This window comes from Hemitrygon akajei, chromosome 6, assembly GCF_048418815.1.
Source record: "Hemitrygon akajei chromosome 6, sHemAka1.3, whole genome shotgun sequence".
Lineage (NCBI taxonomy): Eukaryota > Metazoa > Chordata > Chondrichthyes > Myliobatiformes > Dasyatidae > Hemitrygon > Hemitrygon akajei.
The window spans coordinates 177,744,988-177,766,616 of NC_133129.1; the positions used below are offsets into that span (position 1 = coordinate 177,744,988).

At 41.7% G+C, this 21,629-nt stretch overlaps 2 protein-coding genes across 3 annotated transcripts in view; both read right to left on the reverse strand.

Annotated features, from left to right (window-relative positions):
- depdc7a (DEP domain containing 7, paralog a) overlaps positions 1-3,626 on the reverse strand; it is a 56,936-nt gene extending 53,310 nt beyond the window's left edge. The window contains exon 1 of the mRNA XM_073049825.1: positions 3,471-3,626. Within this exon, the coding sequence (XP_072905926.1) occupies positions 3,471-3,483 (13 nt within the window). The 5' untranslated portion in view covers positions 3,484-3,626. The remainder of the gene's footprint in view (positions 1-3,470) is intronic.
- Positions 3,627-18,622: 14,996 nt separating this feature from the next.
- The window catches only part of LOC140729716 (uncharacterized), a 92,711-nt gene continuing 89,704 nt past the window's right edge, over positions 18,623-21,629 (reverse strand). For both annotated transcript variants that reach the window (XM_073049827.1, XM_073049826.1), the window contains exons 18-19: positions 20,063-20,159; positions 18,623-19,423 (exon numbers count right to left, since the gene is read on the reverse strand). In XM_073049827.1, the coding sequence (XP_072905928.1) occupies positions 19,418-19,423; positions 20,063-20,159 (103 nt within the window). In that variant the 3' untranslated portion in view covers positions 18,623-19,417. The remainder of the gene's footprint in view (positions 19,424-20,062; positions 20,160-21,629) is intronic.

A 21,629-nucleotide genomic window follows, 5' to 3' on the forward strand; every position in this document is an offset into this window, starting at 1 on the left:
ACATCCCATTTTCTGTACTGAATACATTCATGAAGGTCAATGTGCCAAAAGCTTTCTTTATGACCCTACCCACCTGTAATGCCACTTTCAATGAATTACATACCCGTGTTCACAGATCCCTTTGAGCTTTCAGATCTCAGTCCCACTGAGGTCACCCTCCTCAGAACCCTACTGTTCACTATGCAAGACCTACCCTGGTTGGTCCTACCAAGTGCTAAACCTCACACTGCTCTGCATTAAGTTCCACCTGTCATTCATCAGCCCATTTTTCCAGCTGATGCAGGTCCCTAAAGCCATGTTAGCCTTCCTCACTGTACACTGCACCCCAAACCTTGGTGTCATCTACAACCTTATCAACATCCCTGCAAGTTTTGTTTACAGGACAAGTGCAGACTTTAGTTGCCATCTGCAACAATTCTGGAATGGTTCTGCAGAATGAAGGGCAGCAAATATGATTCCAAATTGCAAGTATTGAGGGAAAACATAAAGCAGGGAACCTTTCACCATTACACATTATGTTAATATTTGGAAGCTTCACTCTGGGGCCACTTCATTAGGTACAATGCAATGCATAAAATCATGTAGCCATGCTCAAGAGGTTCAGTTGTTCAAATCAAACATCAGAATGGGGAAGAAATGTGATCTAAGTGACTTTGACTGTGGAATGATTATTGCTGTCAGATGGGGTGGTTTGAGTATCTCAAAAACTGCTGATCCCCTGGGATTTTCACACACAACAGTCTCTAAAGTTTACAGAGAATGGTGTGATAAACAAAAAACATCGAGCGAGTGGTAGTTCTGTGGGCAAAAGCACCTTGTTAATGAGAGGTCAGAGGAGAATGGCCAGACTGGTTCAAGATGACAGGAAGGCAACTAACTCAAATAACCTTGTGTTACAAAAGTGGTGTGCAGATTAGCATCTCTAAAAGCACAACATATCAAACCTTGAAATGGCTGGGCTACAGCAGCAGAAAGCCACGAGTACACTCTGTGGCTACTTTATTAGGTAACCAACACAACCCCGCACTTTCACAACACAACACTCACTTTCAAGGACTCCACAACTCATGCTCTCAATATTTTTCCCCAATTAGCGCCATGCGTCTTTTGCATATTAGTTGTCAGTCTGTAGTTTTCACTGACTGTTGTATTTTTTGGTTTTCTGTGAATACCAGTAAGAAAATGAATCTCAAGTCAGTACATGGTGACAGATGTACTATAATAAATTTTGAACCCCAAATAGTTGAATTGAATAGTTCTAGAGGCATCTAAACAAAACAGGGCAGAATTGGGAGCATTAAGATCAGAAGATATTGGGTTTGAGTACCTTTGTCTGTCAGTGGTTAGGAGAAGGAGATTCTTTCCAAGAGTGAAGGGAAATACAGTTGCATAAAAAGCAAGGGTATGCAATTTAGTTGGAATAACAGACATGCCCAGTGTTTATTTTAAATGGAGAGAGACTGGGAATTGGTGGTGTTGAAAAGGATACAAGTGTCTTTGCTCGACACTGAGAACTAACATGCAGGTGTATCAAGTAATTTGGAAGGCAAACTGTATTAACTGGCCTTCACCACTAAAAGGGTTTATTTAGTTACAAGGAGTAAAAATATTTATAGTTACAGTGCTGGAAACTGGGATCAATGTTCTAAATTCAAAATAAATTTATTGCTAAAGTACATATATGTCATGTACTACCCCAAGATTCATGTTCTTGCAGGCATCCACAGAAGTACAATAGAATCAATGAAAAACTGCACAAAGACTGACAACCAAGGTACAACAGGTGACTGTACAAATACAAAAACAGTAATAAATAAAACTGACAACACAAGGTAACAAGTTCTTGAAAACAAGTCCATAGTTTCTGGAATCAGCTTGTGATGAGTGAAGTTATCGCAATGGGCATTTGATGGCCATCATGGAGATGATGGCTGGAGGGCCTGTTTTTGTGCAGTATGACCATGTTGGGCTGTGGCAAAACCACATCCACAGTAACATGTACTTGGTATAGAAGGACTGCAATGAAGGCCCAGATGGAGTGAACATGGGGAGGATGCTTCCAATAGTGAAGGAAGACTAGGACCAAAGGGCACAGACTCAGAATAGGTCATCCCTTTAGAGCAGATATGAGGAATTTTTTTTTTTTTTTAGCCAGAGGGTGGGGAATCTGTAGAATTCATTGCCACAGGTGTTGTGAAGGCCAAGTAATTGGGTATATTTAAAGCAGAGGTTGACTGGTTTTTAATTAGAAAGGGCATCAGAGGTTATGGAGAGAAGGCAGGAGTTGTGTTGAAAGGGATAATAAATCAGCCATGATGGAATGACAGATGATTCAATGGGCCAAGTGGCCTAATTCTACTCATCTTATAGCTTGTCAGCTCAATCATGGCAAACTTTTCAAATTCTCTACCCCAGAGATCTACGTCATTGCATTCAGGGCATAGACTTGTGGAATGAGAGAGCAGGGAGAGATGGGGGGGAAAATGTTTTTTTTAAAAAGTCACCCATGATCTTTGTGCTTATGATAATAAACTATTTTGAACCTGATCAATGGAACAGACGCATGCGGCAAAATGGTCTACTTTTTTTCATCTAAACTAGAATCCAAGGCATCTGAAAATTAAGCGCCTTAAAGAACCACTGAAGACAGACATATCCAGTAGAAAGGGTGATGTTTCCCTGCCCGCTGCTGCTACCATGTTAAACTCTACCACTTTCACTGAGTGTCCCAACCCCAGCACCGTTTATCACAAACGCTGGAAAATCTGCAGATGCTGGAAAACCAAAGCAAAACACACACAGAAATGCTGGAAGAACTCAGCAGGCCAGACAGCATCTATGGGAAAAGAGTTGTGGGCCGAGACCCTTCTGCGTGCTACCCAGCACCATTTATCCACGGCGAGCAGCCAACGCACGACCCTTGGGAGGGCAAACGAGTATCGATTCCCTTCATTCCTTCGGATCCAGGCACTGATTAAATATACAAAGCAACCCCAACTGTATTCGCTGTTAAATTACATCAACACCCATTTGCTCCGGGGCACGGCAGATTTCACACTGTGGGACAGTGATTTTTTTTAAATCTGAGGTAAATTCAGTTCCTCTTCCTTCACCAGAAGGATCTACGGCTCATAGTTAAACGGTCTAGGACATTTGGGTCTGCTGGAAACGTTGTGACCCTGGGAACTCCCCTAACCCCCAGAAGTGTAACCCTCCCATCAGCTGGAGAGTCAGCAACCGGCGCTCGGGCGTTCATCACCCGGGGGTCCTGCCAGCGAAAGACTCTGGGTTCACTCGCGGTGGTGTCGGGGGCAGCTTCAAGTCTTGACCACCGACCGCTCTCCCCCACCACACACACCTCACGCCTCAGGAGAAGGGCGGGTGAGTGAGACACGGGCACAGACGGAGTCTCGCCCATCCCCCAACCCGGCGGCGAGTCGGCTCCTCTCCCCCCCCACCCACTCACTCACCTGACTGCGCCATGCCGTGAATCGGACATCCTTCACGGCGTGAGGAGCATGGAAAGTTCCCGGCCCGAGCGTGTGAGAAAGAGGGGGGAAAAAAAAGGTTTGAAAGTCAAGAGCCGGTGACGCGCGGAAGAAAATTGTAAATACAAGGCGTGGACAAACAGGAGGCTGGAATGCAAACCTACCGCAGATTGGAACGGGGAGTGGGAGGGAGGGGCTGCGGAGGGTCAGTGTGCGTGTTTGCAATTACAAATGACTTTATGGACAGCAGCAGATTGCATAAGTTACTGAACACTCTCCCTGCATTTAAACATTAACCTTGAATGATAACACTGTGATCAAAAGAAGTCCCTGTTATTGCAGAACGCCCGGAAGGGACGAGACAAGACAACTTAGTAATAACGGGCGGAGTAAGGGAAAAGGTGAGGCAATGCGATCTAAGAATTCGGCATTGTGGATTTTGCATTAGGTGATACTTTGTAAGTTTGGACTCGTACCTGCTTTGACCGCCGGGCTGAAAGCCGCTGGATGCAGGTTCAGGCTCAACACCTGCGCCATCTCTCGCACTGTTGCCATTGCTATCCCGAGGAATCTGTAACCCCACCAGTATCGACCAAACGAAGCACTAGCGCTAATTAGACCTGTACTCGCTCCTACGATTTATAAAGTGGGACTCACATGCCTAATTGCATAGCACGAATAACACAAAGTTAATTGATTGCAATTGTGAGATAACTCGCCTCAGAACCCCCCCCCCCCATGCTAAACTTTACAGTTTTTGACCTCTTGTTATGGGGAAATTTTCTTGTATCTACGCTGCCTATTACCCTCATAATTTTATTTCCCTCAATCAGCCCCCACCCGGCCTCTGCACTAAGGAAGATAAATCCAGCCTCTCCAGTCTGTTCTCCGAGTTGAAACACCAGTCACACACAGCATTGTTGTAAATCTTCTCTAAACCCTTCCCAGTGTAACTACCTCATTCCTTTTTGCGTGCTAAAGAAAACTGCAGCAGTATTTACTATCTGCCACAGATAATAAATTGTATTTTGAATCTGTGGCTCGACCAATAGGTATCACAAACTCACTGCTCATATATTCTATGACCCAGAAAAAGGCCAGTACTATCATGAAGGCCACTCACCCTGCTCATGGACTGTTTGTCCCATTACCATCAGACAGGGGGCTTCACACATTCAAACTAGGACTACCAGGCCCCATTACATTCCCCAAGCAGTAAGGTTGATCAACACTTCCACCCACTAACCCATCCCTCCACTACTTTATCATTTCCTGTCAAAGTCACCTTATGTACAAATACTCCTGTGCCTAGTGTCTATTTATGTTCATATAATCAATCTATGTATGTGTATAAGTATATATAAGCCATATTATGTATTTATATTTATCGTGTTTTTTTATTACTGTGTCTTTAGCTTGGTGCATTTTCTTTTTGTGCTGCACCAGACTCAAAGTAACAATTATTTTGTTCTCCTTTACACCTGTGTACTGGAAATGACATAAAACAATCTTGAATACCAGCTGAAAAGGTCTAATATCCCGTTTGACTCCAAGGCTTATCTACCTGTGCTGCCACCTTCAGGATTCTAAGGCCCATCATAAACACAAGAGATTCTGCAGGTGCTGGATATCCAGAGTAACACACACAAAATGCTGAAGGAACTCAGCAAGTAAGGGAATAATGAGTGAACATTTTGGGCTGGGACCGTTCATTAGAATCTGTTGCAACGTCAACCGTTTACTCCTTTCCATCAATGCCGTCTGACCTGCTGAGGTCCTCCAGCATTTTGTGTGTGTTACTCCAAGGTCTTTAAATCCTCAAAATGTCCAACAGCCTTACCTTGAGTGACCTGCCTTGATTAATCCTCCCAAACTTCACACTTACTGGGGTTAATTCCATCCGCCACTGCTCTGGCCATTTTGCAAATAATGGTGGAGCAGACTGTTTCAAGGACTCTGTGGTTTGATGTTTACTATTCTGTGTGTTATTTGCACATTTTTAGCTCTTTGTGCAATTTTTTTTGTGCATTGGGTGTTTGATGCTTTCTCTGAATGGGTTCCATGGTGTTTCTTTGTTTTGTGACTGTCTGCAGGAAGACGATCTCAGGGTTGTATACTGCAGACATGCTTTGATAGGAAATGTATTTTGAATCTTGAATACTTATCACTTTCACAACTCCTCCAGTTTTTGTGTCATCTACAAACTTTTGAATCATGCGGAATCAGGTTTATCATCACTGACATATGTCATGAAACTTGTTGTTTTGTGGCAGCAGTACAGTGCAACGCAGTAAAAGATTAGTATAAGTTACAATAAGAATTATAAAATATGAGTAGCCGAAAAGAGGGCAACAAGTGAGCTAGTGTTCATTGGTTCACGTTCCTTTTAGAAATCTGATGGAAGCTATTCCTAAAATTTTGACCTTTAGGCTCCGAACCTTCTTCCGGATGGTTGTAATGAGAAGAGGGCATGTCCTGGATAGCGAGGGTCCTTAATGGTGGATAGATCTCCTATTGAAGATGTCCTCGATGCTGGGGCAGCTAGTGCCCATGATGGAGCTGTCGCAACCCATCTGCAGCTGTTTCGGATTTGTGCAGCGGCCCCTCCATACCACAGTGATGCAATCAATCAGAATGCTCGCCACAGTACATCGACAGAAATTTGGTGACATGCCAAATCTCCTCAAACTCCTCATGAAATATAGCCACTGGTGATACCTTCTTCATTCTAATCCAGGTTGTTCATGTATCCAGCAAGGGTTCCAATACTGTTTGCTGTTATGCACTGCAGGTCACAATATCCCAGTCACAAAAACAATTCTCCACAATCACTCTCGGCTTCCTATCAGCAAACCAGTTTTAGATCCAATTTGCCAACTTGCCTTCAATCCCAAGGGCTTTAATCTTTTTGGACCAGGCTTCCATGTGGGACCTTAACAGAGGCCTTACTGAAGTCCATATAGACTATATCAGCTATACTGCTCTCAACACACATTACTCTCCAATAAATGTGTGAGGGAAGGGATTGATCTTAGTGTAGGTTATAAGCTCAACATCGTGGGCCAAAGGACCGGCACTGTTCTATGTTAGATTCATTCCAATTGTTCAGACAGGATCTCTCCCAACAAAGCCACACTGACTACCTTTGAGTAAATCTGCCCCTTGGAAACTTTCTTCCCACTGATGTCAGACTGATAGGCTTAGAGTTACGAACTTATTCCTTCTGCCCTTTGTGAAAGAAAGATACCACATTTGCTGTCCTCCAGTTATCTGGCATCTCAGCTTTGACCATAAAAATATAGGTGCAGAATTAGGCTATTTGGCCCATCAAGTTTGCTCCACCATTTCATCATGATTGATTATTATTTCTCTCAACCCTATTCTCCTGACTTCTCCCCGTAACCTTTGACACCCTTACTAATCAAGAAACTATTAACTTTGGCTTTAAATATACCCAGTGACTTGTCCTCCACAGCTGTCTGTGGCAATGAATTCCACAATTCAGCACCCTCTGGCTAAAGAAATTTCTCCTCAGCTCTGTTCTAATTAGACACCCCTCTATTCTGAGGCTGTGCCCTCTGGTCCTAGACTTGTCCGCTGCAGGAAACATCCTCTCTACATCCACTTTATCCAGGCCTTTCAATATTCAATAGATTTCAATGAGATCCCCCCCCCCCCCACAATTCTTCTAAACGCCTGTGAGTACAGCCCCAGAGCCGTCAAAAGCTCCTCATACGTTAACTCTTTCATTCCCAGGATCATTCTCACAAACCTCTTCAGGGCCCTCTCTAATGTCAGCACATCCTCACTAAGATAAGGACCCAAAAACTGCTCACAACACTCCAGAGGGTGCAGTCTGAGCTATGCCTTATAAACCCTCAGCAGTGAAAATTTGGCCAGTTAAAGTTTAATAATATGTTGATCTCACCTGTTGGAGCCTATGTCACCTGGGATATACAGTATTAGGTGGTACCCATATTAAGATGCTTAAAACCTTTTTTTGTTTTAATGTTAACATGGTCTAGAATTTCAGTCCCCCTCCCTGAATTTTCCAGCTACAATGTCCTTCACATTAGAAAATATGGATGAGATGCACTAATTTAAGACCTCACCACTCTGAGCATGTTCAAATTATGAACATGCAGCAATTTATGAACAGCTTCTTCCTATACAACATCATATTTCTGAACAGTGCATAAACCCAAGAATGCAATCTTACTCTGCATTATTTGCACTATTTATTTATGGTAATTTTATGTCATTGCAAAACAGTACATTTCACGTGATATAAATCAGTGATACTAAATCTGATTCTGATAATCACCATTTAGGTTCAAACAATGCACACAAAGTGCTGGAGGAACTCAGCAAGCCAGGCAGAATCTATGAAGAGGAATAAGAGGCTTCAGACCAAATCAGGACTGGCAAGGAAGGTGGCAGAAGCCAGAAGAGGAAGGAGTACAAGCTGGCAGGTGAAAGGTAAAAGAGGTAGAGGTCCGAAGAAGAAGGAATCTAATAGGAGAGGACGGTGGATCAAGAAAGAAAACAAAGACAGAATTGGGCAGATGAAGAAAAGAGAAGGAGGGAGGAGGAACGAGAACAGAGAATGGAAAACGAGAGAAGCAGAGTTAGGATCAAAACTGTATGCTAAATCTGGCCTTTCAAACATGCTAGCCTTACTTTCAACCTTAAGCCAAAATAATCCACACTTCCTTATTTATCTGTCTGCAGAGGAAGTTTCTAATCCCAGACTTTCCCCAGAGCCCTGTAAATGATTTCCTCCTGTGTTTATTCTTTTGAAAACCCTCATTGACAGTTTCCCTCACTATTACAGGCAGGAACTTCCAAATTATCACCACTAGGGTAAGGTTTCTTGTTTTAAGTGAGCTCTACTACATCTGACAATGGGCGCAGCTCAGTTCATCCAGTAAGAGGCCATCATGATCTTGTCAGCCTCTCTCACATTTCCTCTCAATGGTTTTACTCCAGGAATCCTGAGATCCTCCTGTCTAACTCTGAAGTAGAAATCGCTCATCCTAACTTTCACTGCACCCACTTCAGTGTCCCTCACATTCTCAAGGTGTGGAAACTAGAACCCCAAATTTCAATCATATTTACAAATACTAATTTCTACAGATGTATGATAGAGAGCCTTCTGATTAGTTGAATTGCAGTCTGGTATGGAACCACCAATGCACAAGATTGCAAGAAGTTGCAGAAGGTTGTAGACTCAGCCAGCTCCATCATGAACACAACCCTTCCTACCACTGAGAACACCTTCAAGAGGTGGTACCTCAAGAAGGCAACATCCACCTTTAAGTACCTTCATTGTCTGGGAAATGCCCTCATCTCGTTGCTACCATCATGGCATGGAAACACCAATGTCCAGGAACGGAAAAGACTACAGAAGCTGGTAGACACAGCCTAGTCCACCACTGACAAAACCCTCCCACCACTGAGTATAATTTTATGGAGTACTGCCACAAGAAGACAACATCCATTCAAGGACCATTACAGTCCAGGCTATGCTCTCTTCTCACTATTATCATTGGGCAGAACCTAGGTCCCACACCACCAGGTTGTGGAATAATTATTACCCTCCTGAACCTGTGTGGTTAACTTCACTCGCCTCAACTCTGAACTGATTCTACAACCTACACTCACTTTTAAGGACTCCTTGCAACTCATTTTCTCTGTATTTTTTAATTTGCACAATTTCTCTTTATCACAATAGTTGTTTGTCAGTCTTTGCGTATGGCCTTTTGTGGATTGATTCTATTTTATTTCTTTATTTTTCCTGTAAATATCTGCAAGAAAATGAATCTCATGGTAGTATATGGTAACATGTACATACTTTGATAATAAATTTACTTACATCATTGATCCAGGAGGAGGTACAGGAGCCTGAAGAACCCACTCAACAGTTCAGAAACAGCTAGTTCCCCTCTGCCATCTGATTTATGAATGGACCAATGAACACTACCTCACTATTCCAATTTTTCACACTTTTTAAAAATTTTTTGTTAATTTATAATAAGTCAGTGATAATAATTCTGATTCCTACCATTAAGCAAGGGGTCTGTGGATCCCAGGTTGGGAACCCCTGCAGTAGACCAATGTATGTTACGTTGAACATGTTACAGACTGTTATAAAGGGTAACAGGACACTTAGAAAACATCAACGCCATGAAACAAAGTCTACATGTATCTATGAGAGATTTCATGTTTGATAAACCCGCTGGAACTTCCTGATTTTGACTGCCAAAATATACCGGCAACCTCTGTATTAATGGCCATTTGGGTACTGGAGATTCATAAATCACTACCCAAAGATTTGCGATACATAATAAAATTCAAACTCATGGAATTTATGAGAAAAAAAGGAAATAAGTAAATACAAACTTTATTTCTTCAACCCTTGTTTCTTGATATATGTAGATGACAGAAATTTGTGTTATGCAAATTGCAATAAGGACAGTTTTCTAGGAACACAACTCTCCTCTGTCATATAGGTGTCCCTTGTACAAGAAAAACCTAACAGACATGACGTATTTGGACTTTCAGAAGGCCTTAGATAAAGTTCCCTATAATAAGATAGTATGCGGAATGAAATCACATGGGATTGCAGGTAATAAATTGACACAGATTTATGGCGAGGTTCCTTGATGATGGATGCTGCTTTCCTGCAAAAGCACACCATGTAGATGTACCCATGATGAATAAATGTAAACTTATCATATTGGTCAGTAAACAGAAAGGCAGAGTACAATGTAAGTAGAGATGGGGAATGCTGATGTACAAAGGGACGTGGGTGTACCTGTACACAGGTCTGAAAGTGAATATACAGGAAAGTCCAACTACAAGTTTGCAGATGATGCCACCATAGTGAGCTGAATCTCAGCAACGATGAGTCAGATAGCCTGGTGTCATGGTTGCAATGTTTCCCAGTAAAGGAGAAGAAGTCATTGACGACAGGAAGGTTGGAGATGTGCGTGCTCTCATTTACAACAATGATGCTAAGATGGAAATAGAGGAAAGCTTTAATTTCTGAGGAGTGAACATCATCAATAGCCTGTCATGGTCCAACCACATAGTGGCCAAGAAGCCGCTACTCCCTCAGGAGGCTTAGGAAATATGGCATGTTCCTGTAGATGCTACCAGTTTTGTAGGAGCAACATAGAGAACATCCTATATGGATGTATCATGACTTGGTATGGCACCTTCTCTGTCCAAGACTGCAAGAAACTGCAGAGAGTTATGGTTAAAATTCATTACAGAAACCAGCCTCCTCTGATTGGACCACGTCTACATTCTCACTGCCTTGGTAAAGCAGCCAGTATAATCAAAGACACCACCCACTTCTCATCGAGCAGAAAATGCACAATACTAAAAGCGTAAGACCATAAGATATAAGAGCAGAATTAGGCCATTTGGCCCATCGAGTCTGCTCCACCTTTTCTCATAGCTGATCCATTTTACTCCTCCCCCCAATCTCTTGCCTTCTACCCGTATCCCTTCATAAATTAGCCTCCACAGCTGCCAAAGAATTCCACAGATTCACCACTCTCTGGCTAAAGAAATTCCTCATCTCCATTCTAAAAGGACAACCCTCTATTCTGAGGTTGTGTCCTCTGCTCTTAGACTCTCCCACCATAGGAGATATTGTCTCCACATCCACTCTATCAAGGGCTTTTACCATTCGATAGCTTTCAATGAGGTCACCCCACATTCTTCTGAATTCCAGTAAATACAGGCTCAGAGCTATCAAATACTCTTCATACGACAAGCTGTTCAAACCTGGAATCATTTTCATGAACCTCCTTTGAACCCTCTCCAGTTTCAGCACATCTATCCTAAGGGACCCAAATCTGCTTACAATACTCACCTGTGCTTTATAGTCTCAACATTACATCCTTGCTTTTTTTTATATTCTAGTCCTCTTGAAATGAATGCTAACATTGCATTTACCTTCTTCACTACAGACTCAACCTGCAAGTTAATCTTTATGGAATCCTGCAGGACTCCCAAGTACCTTTACACCTCAGTTTTTTTTTTGTATTTTCTCTTAGAAAATATTCAACCCTTTCATTTCTTCTACCAAAGTGCATGACCATACACTTCCTGACACTGTAGTCCATTTGCCATTTATTTTACCATTCTCCTAATCTGTCCAACTCTTTCTGTACCTACTTCCTCAAAACTACCTGCCCCACCATCTGTCTTTATATTGTCTGCAAACTTTTCACCAAAGCCATCAATTCCATCATCCAAATCATTGACATGAAAAGAATCAGTTCCAACACACTCCTGTGGAACACCACTAGTCACCATCAGCTAGCCAGAAAAGGCTCCCTTTATTTCCACTCTGCCTCCTGCTAATCAGCCACTGCTTTATCTATGCTAGAATTTTTCCTGTAATACCATGGGCTCATACTTATTAATAGACAATAGACAATAGGTGCAGAAGTAGACCATTCGGCCCTTCGAGCCTGCACCGCCATTTTGAGATCATGGCTGATCAATTCCTATCAATACCCGGTTCCTGCCTTGTCCCCATATCCCTTGATTCCCCTATCCATAAGATACCTATCTAGCTCCTTCTTGAAAGCATCCAGAGAATTGGCCTCCACTACCTTCCGAGGCAGTGCATTCCAGACCCCCACAACTCTCTGGGAGAAGAAGTTTTTCCTTAACTCTGTCCTAAATGACCTACCCCTTATTCTCAAACCATGCCCTCTGGTACTGGACTCTCCCAGCATCCGGAACATATTTCCTGCCTCTATCTTGTCCAATCCCTTAATAATATTACATATTTCAATCAGATCCCCTCTCAATCTCCTTAATTCCAGCGTGTACAAGCCCAGTCTCTCTAACCTCTCTGCGTAAGACAGTCCAGACATCCCAGGAATTAACCTCGTGAATCTACGCTGCACTTCCTCTACAGCCAGGATGTCCTTCCTTAACCCTGGAGACCAAAACTGTACACAATACTCCAGGTGTGGTCTCACCAGGGCTCTGTACAAATGCAAGAGGATTTCCTTGCTCTTGCACTCAATTCCCTTTGTAATAAAGGCCAACATTCCATTAGCCTTCTTCACTGCCTGCTGCACTTGCTCATTCACCTTCAGTGACTGATGAACAAGGACTCCGAGATCTCTTTGTATTTCTTCCTGACCCAACTCTACACCTGTCAGATAATAATCTGCCTTCCTGTTCTTACTCCCAAAGTGGATAACCTCACACTTATTCACATTAAACGTCATCTGCCAAGTATCTGCCCACTCACCCAGCCTATCCAAGTCACCCTGAATTCTCCTAACATCCTCATCACATGTCACACTGCCACCCAGCTTAGTACCATCAGCAAATTTGCTGATGTTATTTTCTATGCCTTCATCCAAATCGTTAACGTAAATGGTAAACAGCTGTGGTCCCAATACCGAGCCCTGTGGCACCCCACGAGTCACCACCTGCCATTCCGAGAAACACCCATTCACCGCTACCCTTTGCTTTCTATCTGCCAACCAGTTTTCTATCCATGTCAATGCCTTCCCCCCGATGCCCTGAGCTTTGATTTTACCCACCAATCTTCTATGTGGGACCTTATCAAATGCCTTCTGAAAATCGAGGTACACTACATCCACTGGATCTCCCCCGTCTAACTTCCTGGTTACTTCCTCGAAAAACTCCAACAGATTAGTCAAGCATGATTTACCCTTGGTAAATCCATGCTGGCTCGGCCCAATCCTATCACTGCTATCTAGATATGCCACTATTTCATCCTATTTAAGCGGCCTCATGTGTGGCACCTTTATCATGTACCTCCAGGTACTGAGAACTCATCCTTAATAAGCAACTCCAACATCTTCCCAACAACTGAGGTCAGACTAACTGTCCTATAATCTCCCTTCTTGAAGAGTGGAGTGACATTTGCAATTTCCCAGACTTCCAGAACCATTCCAGAATTAATGATACTTGAAAGATCATTCCTAATGCCTCCATGATCTCTTCAGCTACCTCTTTCAAAACTTTGGAGGGCACACCATCTGGTCCAGGTGACACATCTACCTTTAGACCTTTCAGTTTCCCAAGAACCTTCTCTCTAGCATGTATACCCAGACTCAAGGAGACCTTCTATCCCACACTTACACTATTGGTAGTTCCCTAGTATGATAAAATGGACACTTGATTTCAATCTACTTTGTAATGACATTGCACTTTATTGTTTTGCCTGCACTGCACTTTCTCTTTAACTCCAACTCTATATTCTCCATTGCTATTGTCTTCCCTTGTATCAGTTCAGTGTACTAAGTTGAAATGACGTGCACGGGTCGCATGCAAAACAGTTTTTTCTTTGTCCCTCAGTACATGTGAAAACAATAAACCAATTTAAATTGTACAATGGTCTTTGTACAAGAGTGAGAACAAGAATTATGCAGGGCCTTGGTAAGATCACTTGGGGTATTTTGTGCATTTGTGGTCCTTTCAACATAGAGGGAGCACAGTGAGATTCACCGACTGATTCCTGAGACTGCAGTAGTCCAAGGAAGACTTGAATCAACTACACCCACATTCACTGGAGTTTAGAAGAATGAGAGATTGATTTCACTGAAACATAGAACTACAGCAGGGTGGAGGGAGAAAGTTTCCCCTGCATGATGCAATATCCAGAAGAGTGTGTCACATCACTGGATACAGGGTAAGACATTCAAGACCAGCATGGGAAGAAATTACTTCTACTAGCAAACTTGTAAAATTCTGTATTACTCAAGGCAATGGAGGCTGAATGGATTTAAAGGAGGAAATAAGATTCCAGACAAAAGACATCATGCATTTGGAGAGAGACAGAGATGGACTAGATTAAAGGAACTTGGGGATTCTCAGAGGTGTGCTGATGAAGGGTGTCAGCCTGAACTCAGCAGGTATAAAGAGATGACATTTTGGGCCGAGACTCTTCATCAGGATCTGAAACAGCGACTCTTTATTCCTCTCCATAGATGCTGCTTGACCTGCTGAATTCCTCCAGCATTGTGTGTGTCTGTGTGTGTGTGTGTTACTCTGGATTTACAGTATCTGCGGAGTCACTTGTGTTCAAGAGAATTATTAAAGAATATTAGAAATATTAGAGAATATTAGCTATAAGGAGAGGTTGGACAAACTTGTTTTTTCCCCTATAGAGCACTGGAGTCTTGAAACCTGATTATGGTTTATAAATTATAAGATACATACACTGCAGAGTCACAGAATTCTATAACACAAAACAAGCCTTTCAACCCATCTAGTCTATACAAAGCTATTAATTTGTCTAGTCCATCGATTTGCACATGGATCATAGCCCTCTATACATCTCCTATCTATGTTCTCATCCAAACTTCTCTTAAATATTGAAATCAGACCCATATCTACAGATGGGCTGGCAGCTCATTCCACATTAAAACATAAATCCTAAATCCAGTTCCACGATTGATGAAGGCCAATACACCGTACGCCTTCTTAACCACAGAGTCAACCTGCACAGCAGCTTTGAGAGTCCGATGGACTCGGACCCCAAGATCCCTCTGATCCTCCACAATGCCAGAGTGTTACCATTAATACTATATTTTGCCATATTTGACCTACCAAAATGAACCACTTTACTCTATCAAATCTCCCTCATTCTTCTACATTTTGGGGAATGAAATCCTAGCTCAAATCTTCCCTGTAACTCAGGTCCTCAAGTCCTGGCAAAAACCTTGTAAATTTTCTCTGCACTCTTTCAATCTTATTGACATCTTTCCTGGAGGTAGATGATCAAAACTGCACACAATACTCCAACTGAAGACTGACCAGCATCTTCTACAATTTCAAAGTAATATCCCAACTTCTTTATTCAATATTTTGACTTTGAAGGCCAATGTGCCAAAAGCTTTCTTTACTACCTGACACCACTTTCAAGAAATTATGGATCTGTATTCCTAGATCCCTGTTTTACCATACTCCTCAGTTGCCCAACCATTCACTTTTAACTCCTTTCCTGGTTTATCCTCCCAAAATGCAATACCTTAGATTTACCTGCACTAAATTCTATCTGCCATTTTTCCAGCTGGTTCAGATCCTGCTGAAAGTTTTCTTGCTGTCCACTACACTCCCAATCTTGGTGTCATCCACAAATTTGCTGATCCAATTTACCACCTTATCATTCAGATCATTGATATAGTTGACAAACAACAGACCCAGCTCCAATCCCTGTGGCACACTGCTAGTGTACAGTCTCTGAGTTCTCCCGCAAAGCCAATGTCTAATCCAATTTACTACCTCATCTTGAATGCCAAGTGACTGAACCTTCTTAGCCAACCTCCCATGTGGGACCTTGCTAAAATCCTTGCCTTGCCTTTATCAATTTTCCTGCTCACTTTTCCCAAAAAATTGGTTAGGTACAACCTACTATGCACAAAGTCCAGTTGACTATTCCTAATCATCCATCTATCCAAATGGATATATATCTGATACCTTAGAATACCCTCCAATACTGATCTCAGGCTCACTGGCCTATAATTTCCTCATTTATTCTTATAGACTTCCTTAAAACAACTGAACAGTATTAGCTATCCTCCAATCTAACAGCACCTCACATGTGGCCAAGAACAATTTAAATATCTCTGCTAGGTCCCCTGCAATTTCTACACTAGCCTCTCACAACACCTTGTCGAGTCCTCCTCGGCAATTTGTATACAGTCTATAACCTCGCTGCTGCTTTGCCTCACTTCTTTAGGCTCTGTGCCCATCTCTCGAGTAAATACAGATGCAAAATTCCGTTTCAGATTTCCCCCATCTCTTTTGGCTCCATGCATAGGTGACCACTCCAATCTTCCAGTTTTGTCCCTTGCTATCCTTTTGCTGTTAATATACTGTATCTGTAGAAGCATTTGCAATTCCCCTTCACTTTGTCTGCTAGAGCAATCTCATGCCTTCTTTTAGCCCTCCTGATTTCCTTGTGTCCCTTTGCATTTCTTATACTCATTTGCTCCTTCTGGCCTATGCCTGCTATGCACCTCCTTTTTCTTAACCAGGGCCACAATAGCTCTTGTAAAGCAAGGTTCCCTAAACCTTCTATCCTTGCCTTTTATTCTGACTGGAACATACAAACTCTGTACTCTCGAAATCTCACTTCTGAAGGCCTCCCACTTACCAAATACACCTTTGGCAGAAAACAACCTGTCCCAATCCACACTTGATAGATGTTTTCTGATATCTTCCTCCAATTTAGAATCTCAACCCGAGGACCAGACCTATCCAGTTCTGTTACCTTGAAACAAATTGCATTATGATCACTAGATGCAAAGTGTTCCCCTACACAAATTTCTGTAACCTACTCTGTCTCGTTCTATAAATAGGAGATCTAGTGTCGCACTCTCGCTAGTTGGGACTTCCATTGGAAACATATTTGACAAACTCTTTCCCATCTCGCACTTTTACAGTATGACTCACGAGATGAGCTCTCCATTCTTTTTAACACTGCCATATTTTCCCTGACTAGTAATCTCAGTAATGTCCCTTCCCCTTTAATCCCTCCCACTATCATGTCTAAAACAACAGAACCCCGGAACATTGAGCTGGCAGTTCTGCCACTCCTGCAACCAAGTCTCACGAATGACTACAGTGTCATAATATTGAACGGTGCCCTAAACTCATCCACCTTTCCTACAATAGTCCTTGCATTGAAATATATGCAGTCAGAACATTAGTCCCACCATACTCCACCTTTTAATTTCTTACCTTGTATGTAGGCTGAACAACATCTTTTCCCACAACCACTCTGGTTCCCATTCCCCTGCAACTCTAGTTTAAACCCCACCCTTCCCCCTGTGCAGCACTAGCAAACCTTTCCGCTAGGATATTAGACCCCTCCAGTTCAGGTGCAAACTGACACTTTTGTACAGGTCTCACCTTTCCTAAAAGAGAGCCAAATGATCCAAAAAATTTGAAGCTCTTGCTCCTGCACCAACTCCTTAGCCACGTGTTAAAAATTGCATGATCTTCCTGTTTCTAGCACATGGCATGGGTAGCAATCCTGAAATCACAACCCTGATGGTTCAAAAGATGCAGTGACTGGTCATTCAGGTGTTTCTGTTTATGCTCCAAAGGTTAAGTGACTATTAAGAAAAGATTATCCAACAAAGTATCAGTATTCATGTCAGATTATTGCTATCATTTTAGCCTTGGAATGGGACGAAGAAGTACACCCTGATTATGTACCTCTGTGCTCTTTTACCAGGTAGCTTTCTAATCCACTATATTTGTGGTACACTTTATATAGATGTCCATGTGATCTCTGATGAAAGGAAAATGGCAATTTGGGATGCTTGTAATAAAGGCTCACATGATTTACACTGGTATGTGTATTTAAGCAAAGTTTATAGTGGTTGCTAAACAGCTATGCTAGACCGGTAGTAAATATTGAGCAATACCTTACTGGAACTGATTGGAATACCTTACTGGAATTGCTGGCCAATCCATATACGTGCTAGCACCCAGATTTACACATTTACTCACGACAGAAATCTCACACTTGCCTTTATATCTGGTTTATATAATCCTTACAACGGTTAATCTAGTTAGTCTCTCCCACTGTCTATCACTGCACTGCAAACACTTTAAACTACTTTTTATAATATTGTCCTGATGAAGGATCTTGGCCTGAAAGGTCAACTCTTTATTCCTCTCTACCTGTACTGCCTGACTTGCTGAGTTCCGCCAGCATTTTGTGTGTGTTGCTCTGGATTTCCAGCATCTGCAGAATCTCTTGCGTTTTTAAAATGCAGTTTACATTGCAAATACATCCTGGTATTTATACATTTAGGCACATTTTATTCCATATCTATACTTAACCTCTAACTTTATTTTTATACATTTCTTTATTCTTTATTGTTGTTCTATGTGGTTGCATGTCGTGTTCTGACCAACACACCACAGCAAATACCTAATACATGTAAATGAATATGGTGAATAAAGTTGATCCTTGATATTTGAAATGCATCCCAATTTTCTTTACTTTGGGTCTACAAAAATCTCTACCCCTTTATTTTATGTAACACCCTCTCAGTGAAATAAATCATATCTCCATTCCCTAGTGAAAAGAGTGAAGGATTTCTGTGTTGTACACAAATAAATTTATTCCTGAGAAGAGCCATTTAAACACACTGCTGCAGGTACAGAGATAGGCAGCAGTACTCTACACTAAAGTTTACAAAACAGGTTTTTGACATTAGCGGTGATTACTCCTCAAGATTTTTTAAAACATTTAATACATAAATAACAAAATAGAATTCATATACCTCTACAATCCATTAATAGTTCTAGCTAATCAAATTGAGAAAGGCCACCTTTTCAAAAGGTCTTTACAAAAAAAAAGCATTCCAAATGCAGTTTCACAGACAGGTAATAAAGTACGGTGAATGCAACACTAATTGTAAACCTTTCCTGAATCCATATACTAAAGTAAACACAGAGAAAATCTAATATTCACAGTTTAGCAGCTGCTTGCCAAAGCCACAGTGTGTTTAAACACACTTGAATCTTCATTGTGTGCTCCCAAGTGGAAACCACACTCAAAACAGTGTACACAATTTATAAATTACAATTTCTGGTTATGTTTCATTCTCTTATGATATCATGAATTTTGCAAGCAAGGTGATGCAATCTCTATTTACAATTTACAGTCTCTTTAAGGCAGTTTACAAAACTGTTTTGGGTCAAAATAAAAGTGTAATAAACATAACTTTATTTCAAATTCTTATTGAAAATTCTCTATTCACACTATATAAACCTGAGTTTAAGCTCCCACTACAGAAATGGTCCCTGGCTACAGTTTCATTTTTCAGCTGTAATACTACAATAGTATTTTCAGTGCTTTCCTGAGCCACTTCCACTTGCAGGCCCAAGGTGGTTGTTCAGGGCTGTGGAGAGAGGGGGGAAACAAGAGAAAATACATTAAACGATTATTTCTTTAGAGATACAGCACAGTAATATGCCCTTCCAGCCCAATGAACCTGTACCACACCCATGTAACCAATTAACCTACTAACCCAAATGTGGGAGGAAACTGGTGCAGCCAGAAGAAACCTACATGGTCATGGGAAAAACATAGAAACTCCTTACAGATAGCGGGGGAGAATCTGAACTCAAGTTGCTGGCACTGTAATAGCATCACGCTAAATTACTAAGCTTTCTTACTGCCCAGTTGAAGGGTGAAAACTCCTTGTTAATGAGAGAGGTCAGAAGAGAATGGCCAGACTGATTCAAGCTGACAGGAAGGCAATAGTAACTCAAATAACCACGCATTACAACAATGGTGCGCAGAATAGCATCTCTGAATGCACAACACGTCAAACCTTGAAATGGATAAGCTTCAGCAGCAGAAGACAACACTGGGTTCCACTCCTGCACCTAATAAATTGGCCACTGAGTGTAAATGAACAATGAAGCAGCCTTGGGGTGTGAACAGAGAAATTAATGTTGGCCAGTAAGCTTGAAGACTTCCTGCTCTTCAGCTATTCCACTGGACCTTCACTTTAGCTACCAGTAGACACACTTACCTGGTTCATACAAAGAGGGGGCACTGTTTTATCTTGAGGCTGTGTATCAGGGTCCCTTCTCCCCATCTGTTTCAACACTGGATATTCGGGCAACAGACTGCAACAAAACATCTAGTTTCAATTTTTCATCTTGAACAAACACTCAAACAGCAGACTACATAGATCACAAAGTTTACATCTCGATGAGCTTTGTCGGTCATATAAACATCAAAACATATATATGGAAATACACTGTTTGGGTCAATGACCAACACAGTCTAAGGAACTGCTGGGGGCATCCCACAAGTGCTTCCAACATCAACATAGCATATCCACAACTTACTAACCCTAACACATATTGTACGTCTTTGGAATATGGGAGGAAACTGGAGCATGTGGAGGAAACCTACACAGTCATGGGAAGAACGTATATAGCAGAATTGAATCTGGGTTGCTACCACTGTAAAATCTTTAAACAGACCTCAATACCGCATTTATACTTTATACCATGCTACTTGTAAAGAAAAAGGGAAAAGGACATCCATTACATATTATTATTATCATCATAATCATTGACTAAAAGTCCAATACTTTAAACATAGGAACAGAAACAGGCTCTTCAGTTCACCGAGTCAGTTCTGCCATTCTATCATGGCTGATTTATTTTCCTTCTCAGCCTTATTCTTCTGCCTTCTCCCTGTAACTTCCTTCCTAAACAAGAACCTATCAAGCTCAAATTTAAATATACCCAATGACTGTCCTCCACAGCAGTCTGTGGCAATGAATTCCACAGATTCACCACCCTTTGGCTAAAGAAATTCCTCATCTCTGTTCTTCATGAACATTCTTCTATTCTGTGGTTGTACCTTCTGTTCCTAGACTAACTCACTGTAGGACACATCCTCTCCACAGCACCCATTCTATCTAGGCCTTTCAATATTTGATAGGCTTTCTTGAGATTCCCCACTCATTCTTCTAAACTCCAGTGAGTACAGGCCCAGAGCCATCAATGCCCCTCATTCATTAACCCTTTCATTTCCAGGATAATTCTTGTAACCCTCCTCTCGACCCCCTCTGATGCCAGCACATCCTTTCTTAGATATGGGGCCCAAAATGTCCCATTATAATACTTAGCACTGGTACAGATAGAAGACATCCTCATGCAATAATTTCTTTGGATCTTCAACAAATCTAGATGATATTCACTTTAGGCTTATAATTATTTAATTCTAATTCAGATACAGCACAGTAACAGGCACATCTGGCCCAACAAGCCTGCACTGCCAATTACGCCCATGTGACCAATTAACCAGAGCACCCGGAGGAAACCCCTCATCGTTACAGGGAGAACTCTAAAGCGATGCAATAACCACTTCAGTACCATGCCGCCCCAAACAATAAATAATTGTTTGATCCATGAATCTTATATTGGCATTGTATCACTGCACAGCTGGAGAATGTTTTAACATTTTCAGCTCCCTCCTCCATTCACACATTAAAACAAACACATATCATATACTATATTTAATACCAGATGAACATAGGCATTGCTAGAGTAACACACACAAGATGCAGGAGGAACTCAGCA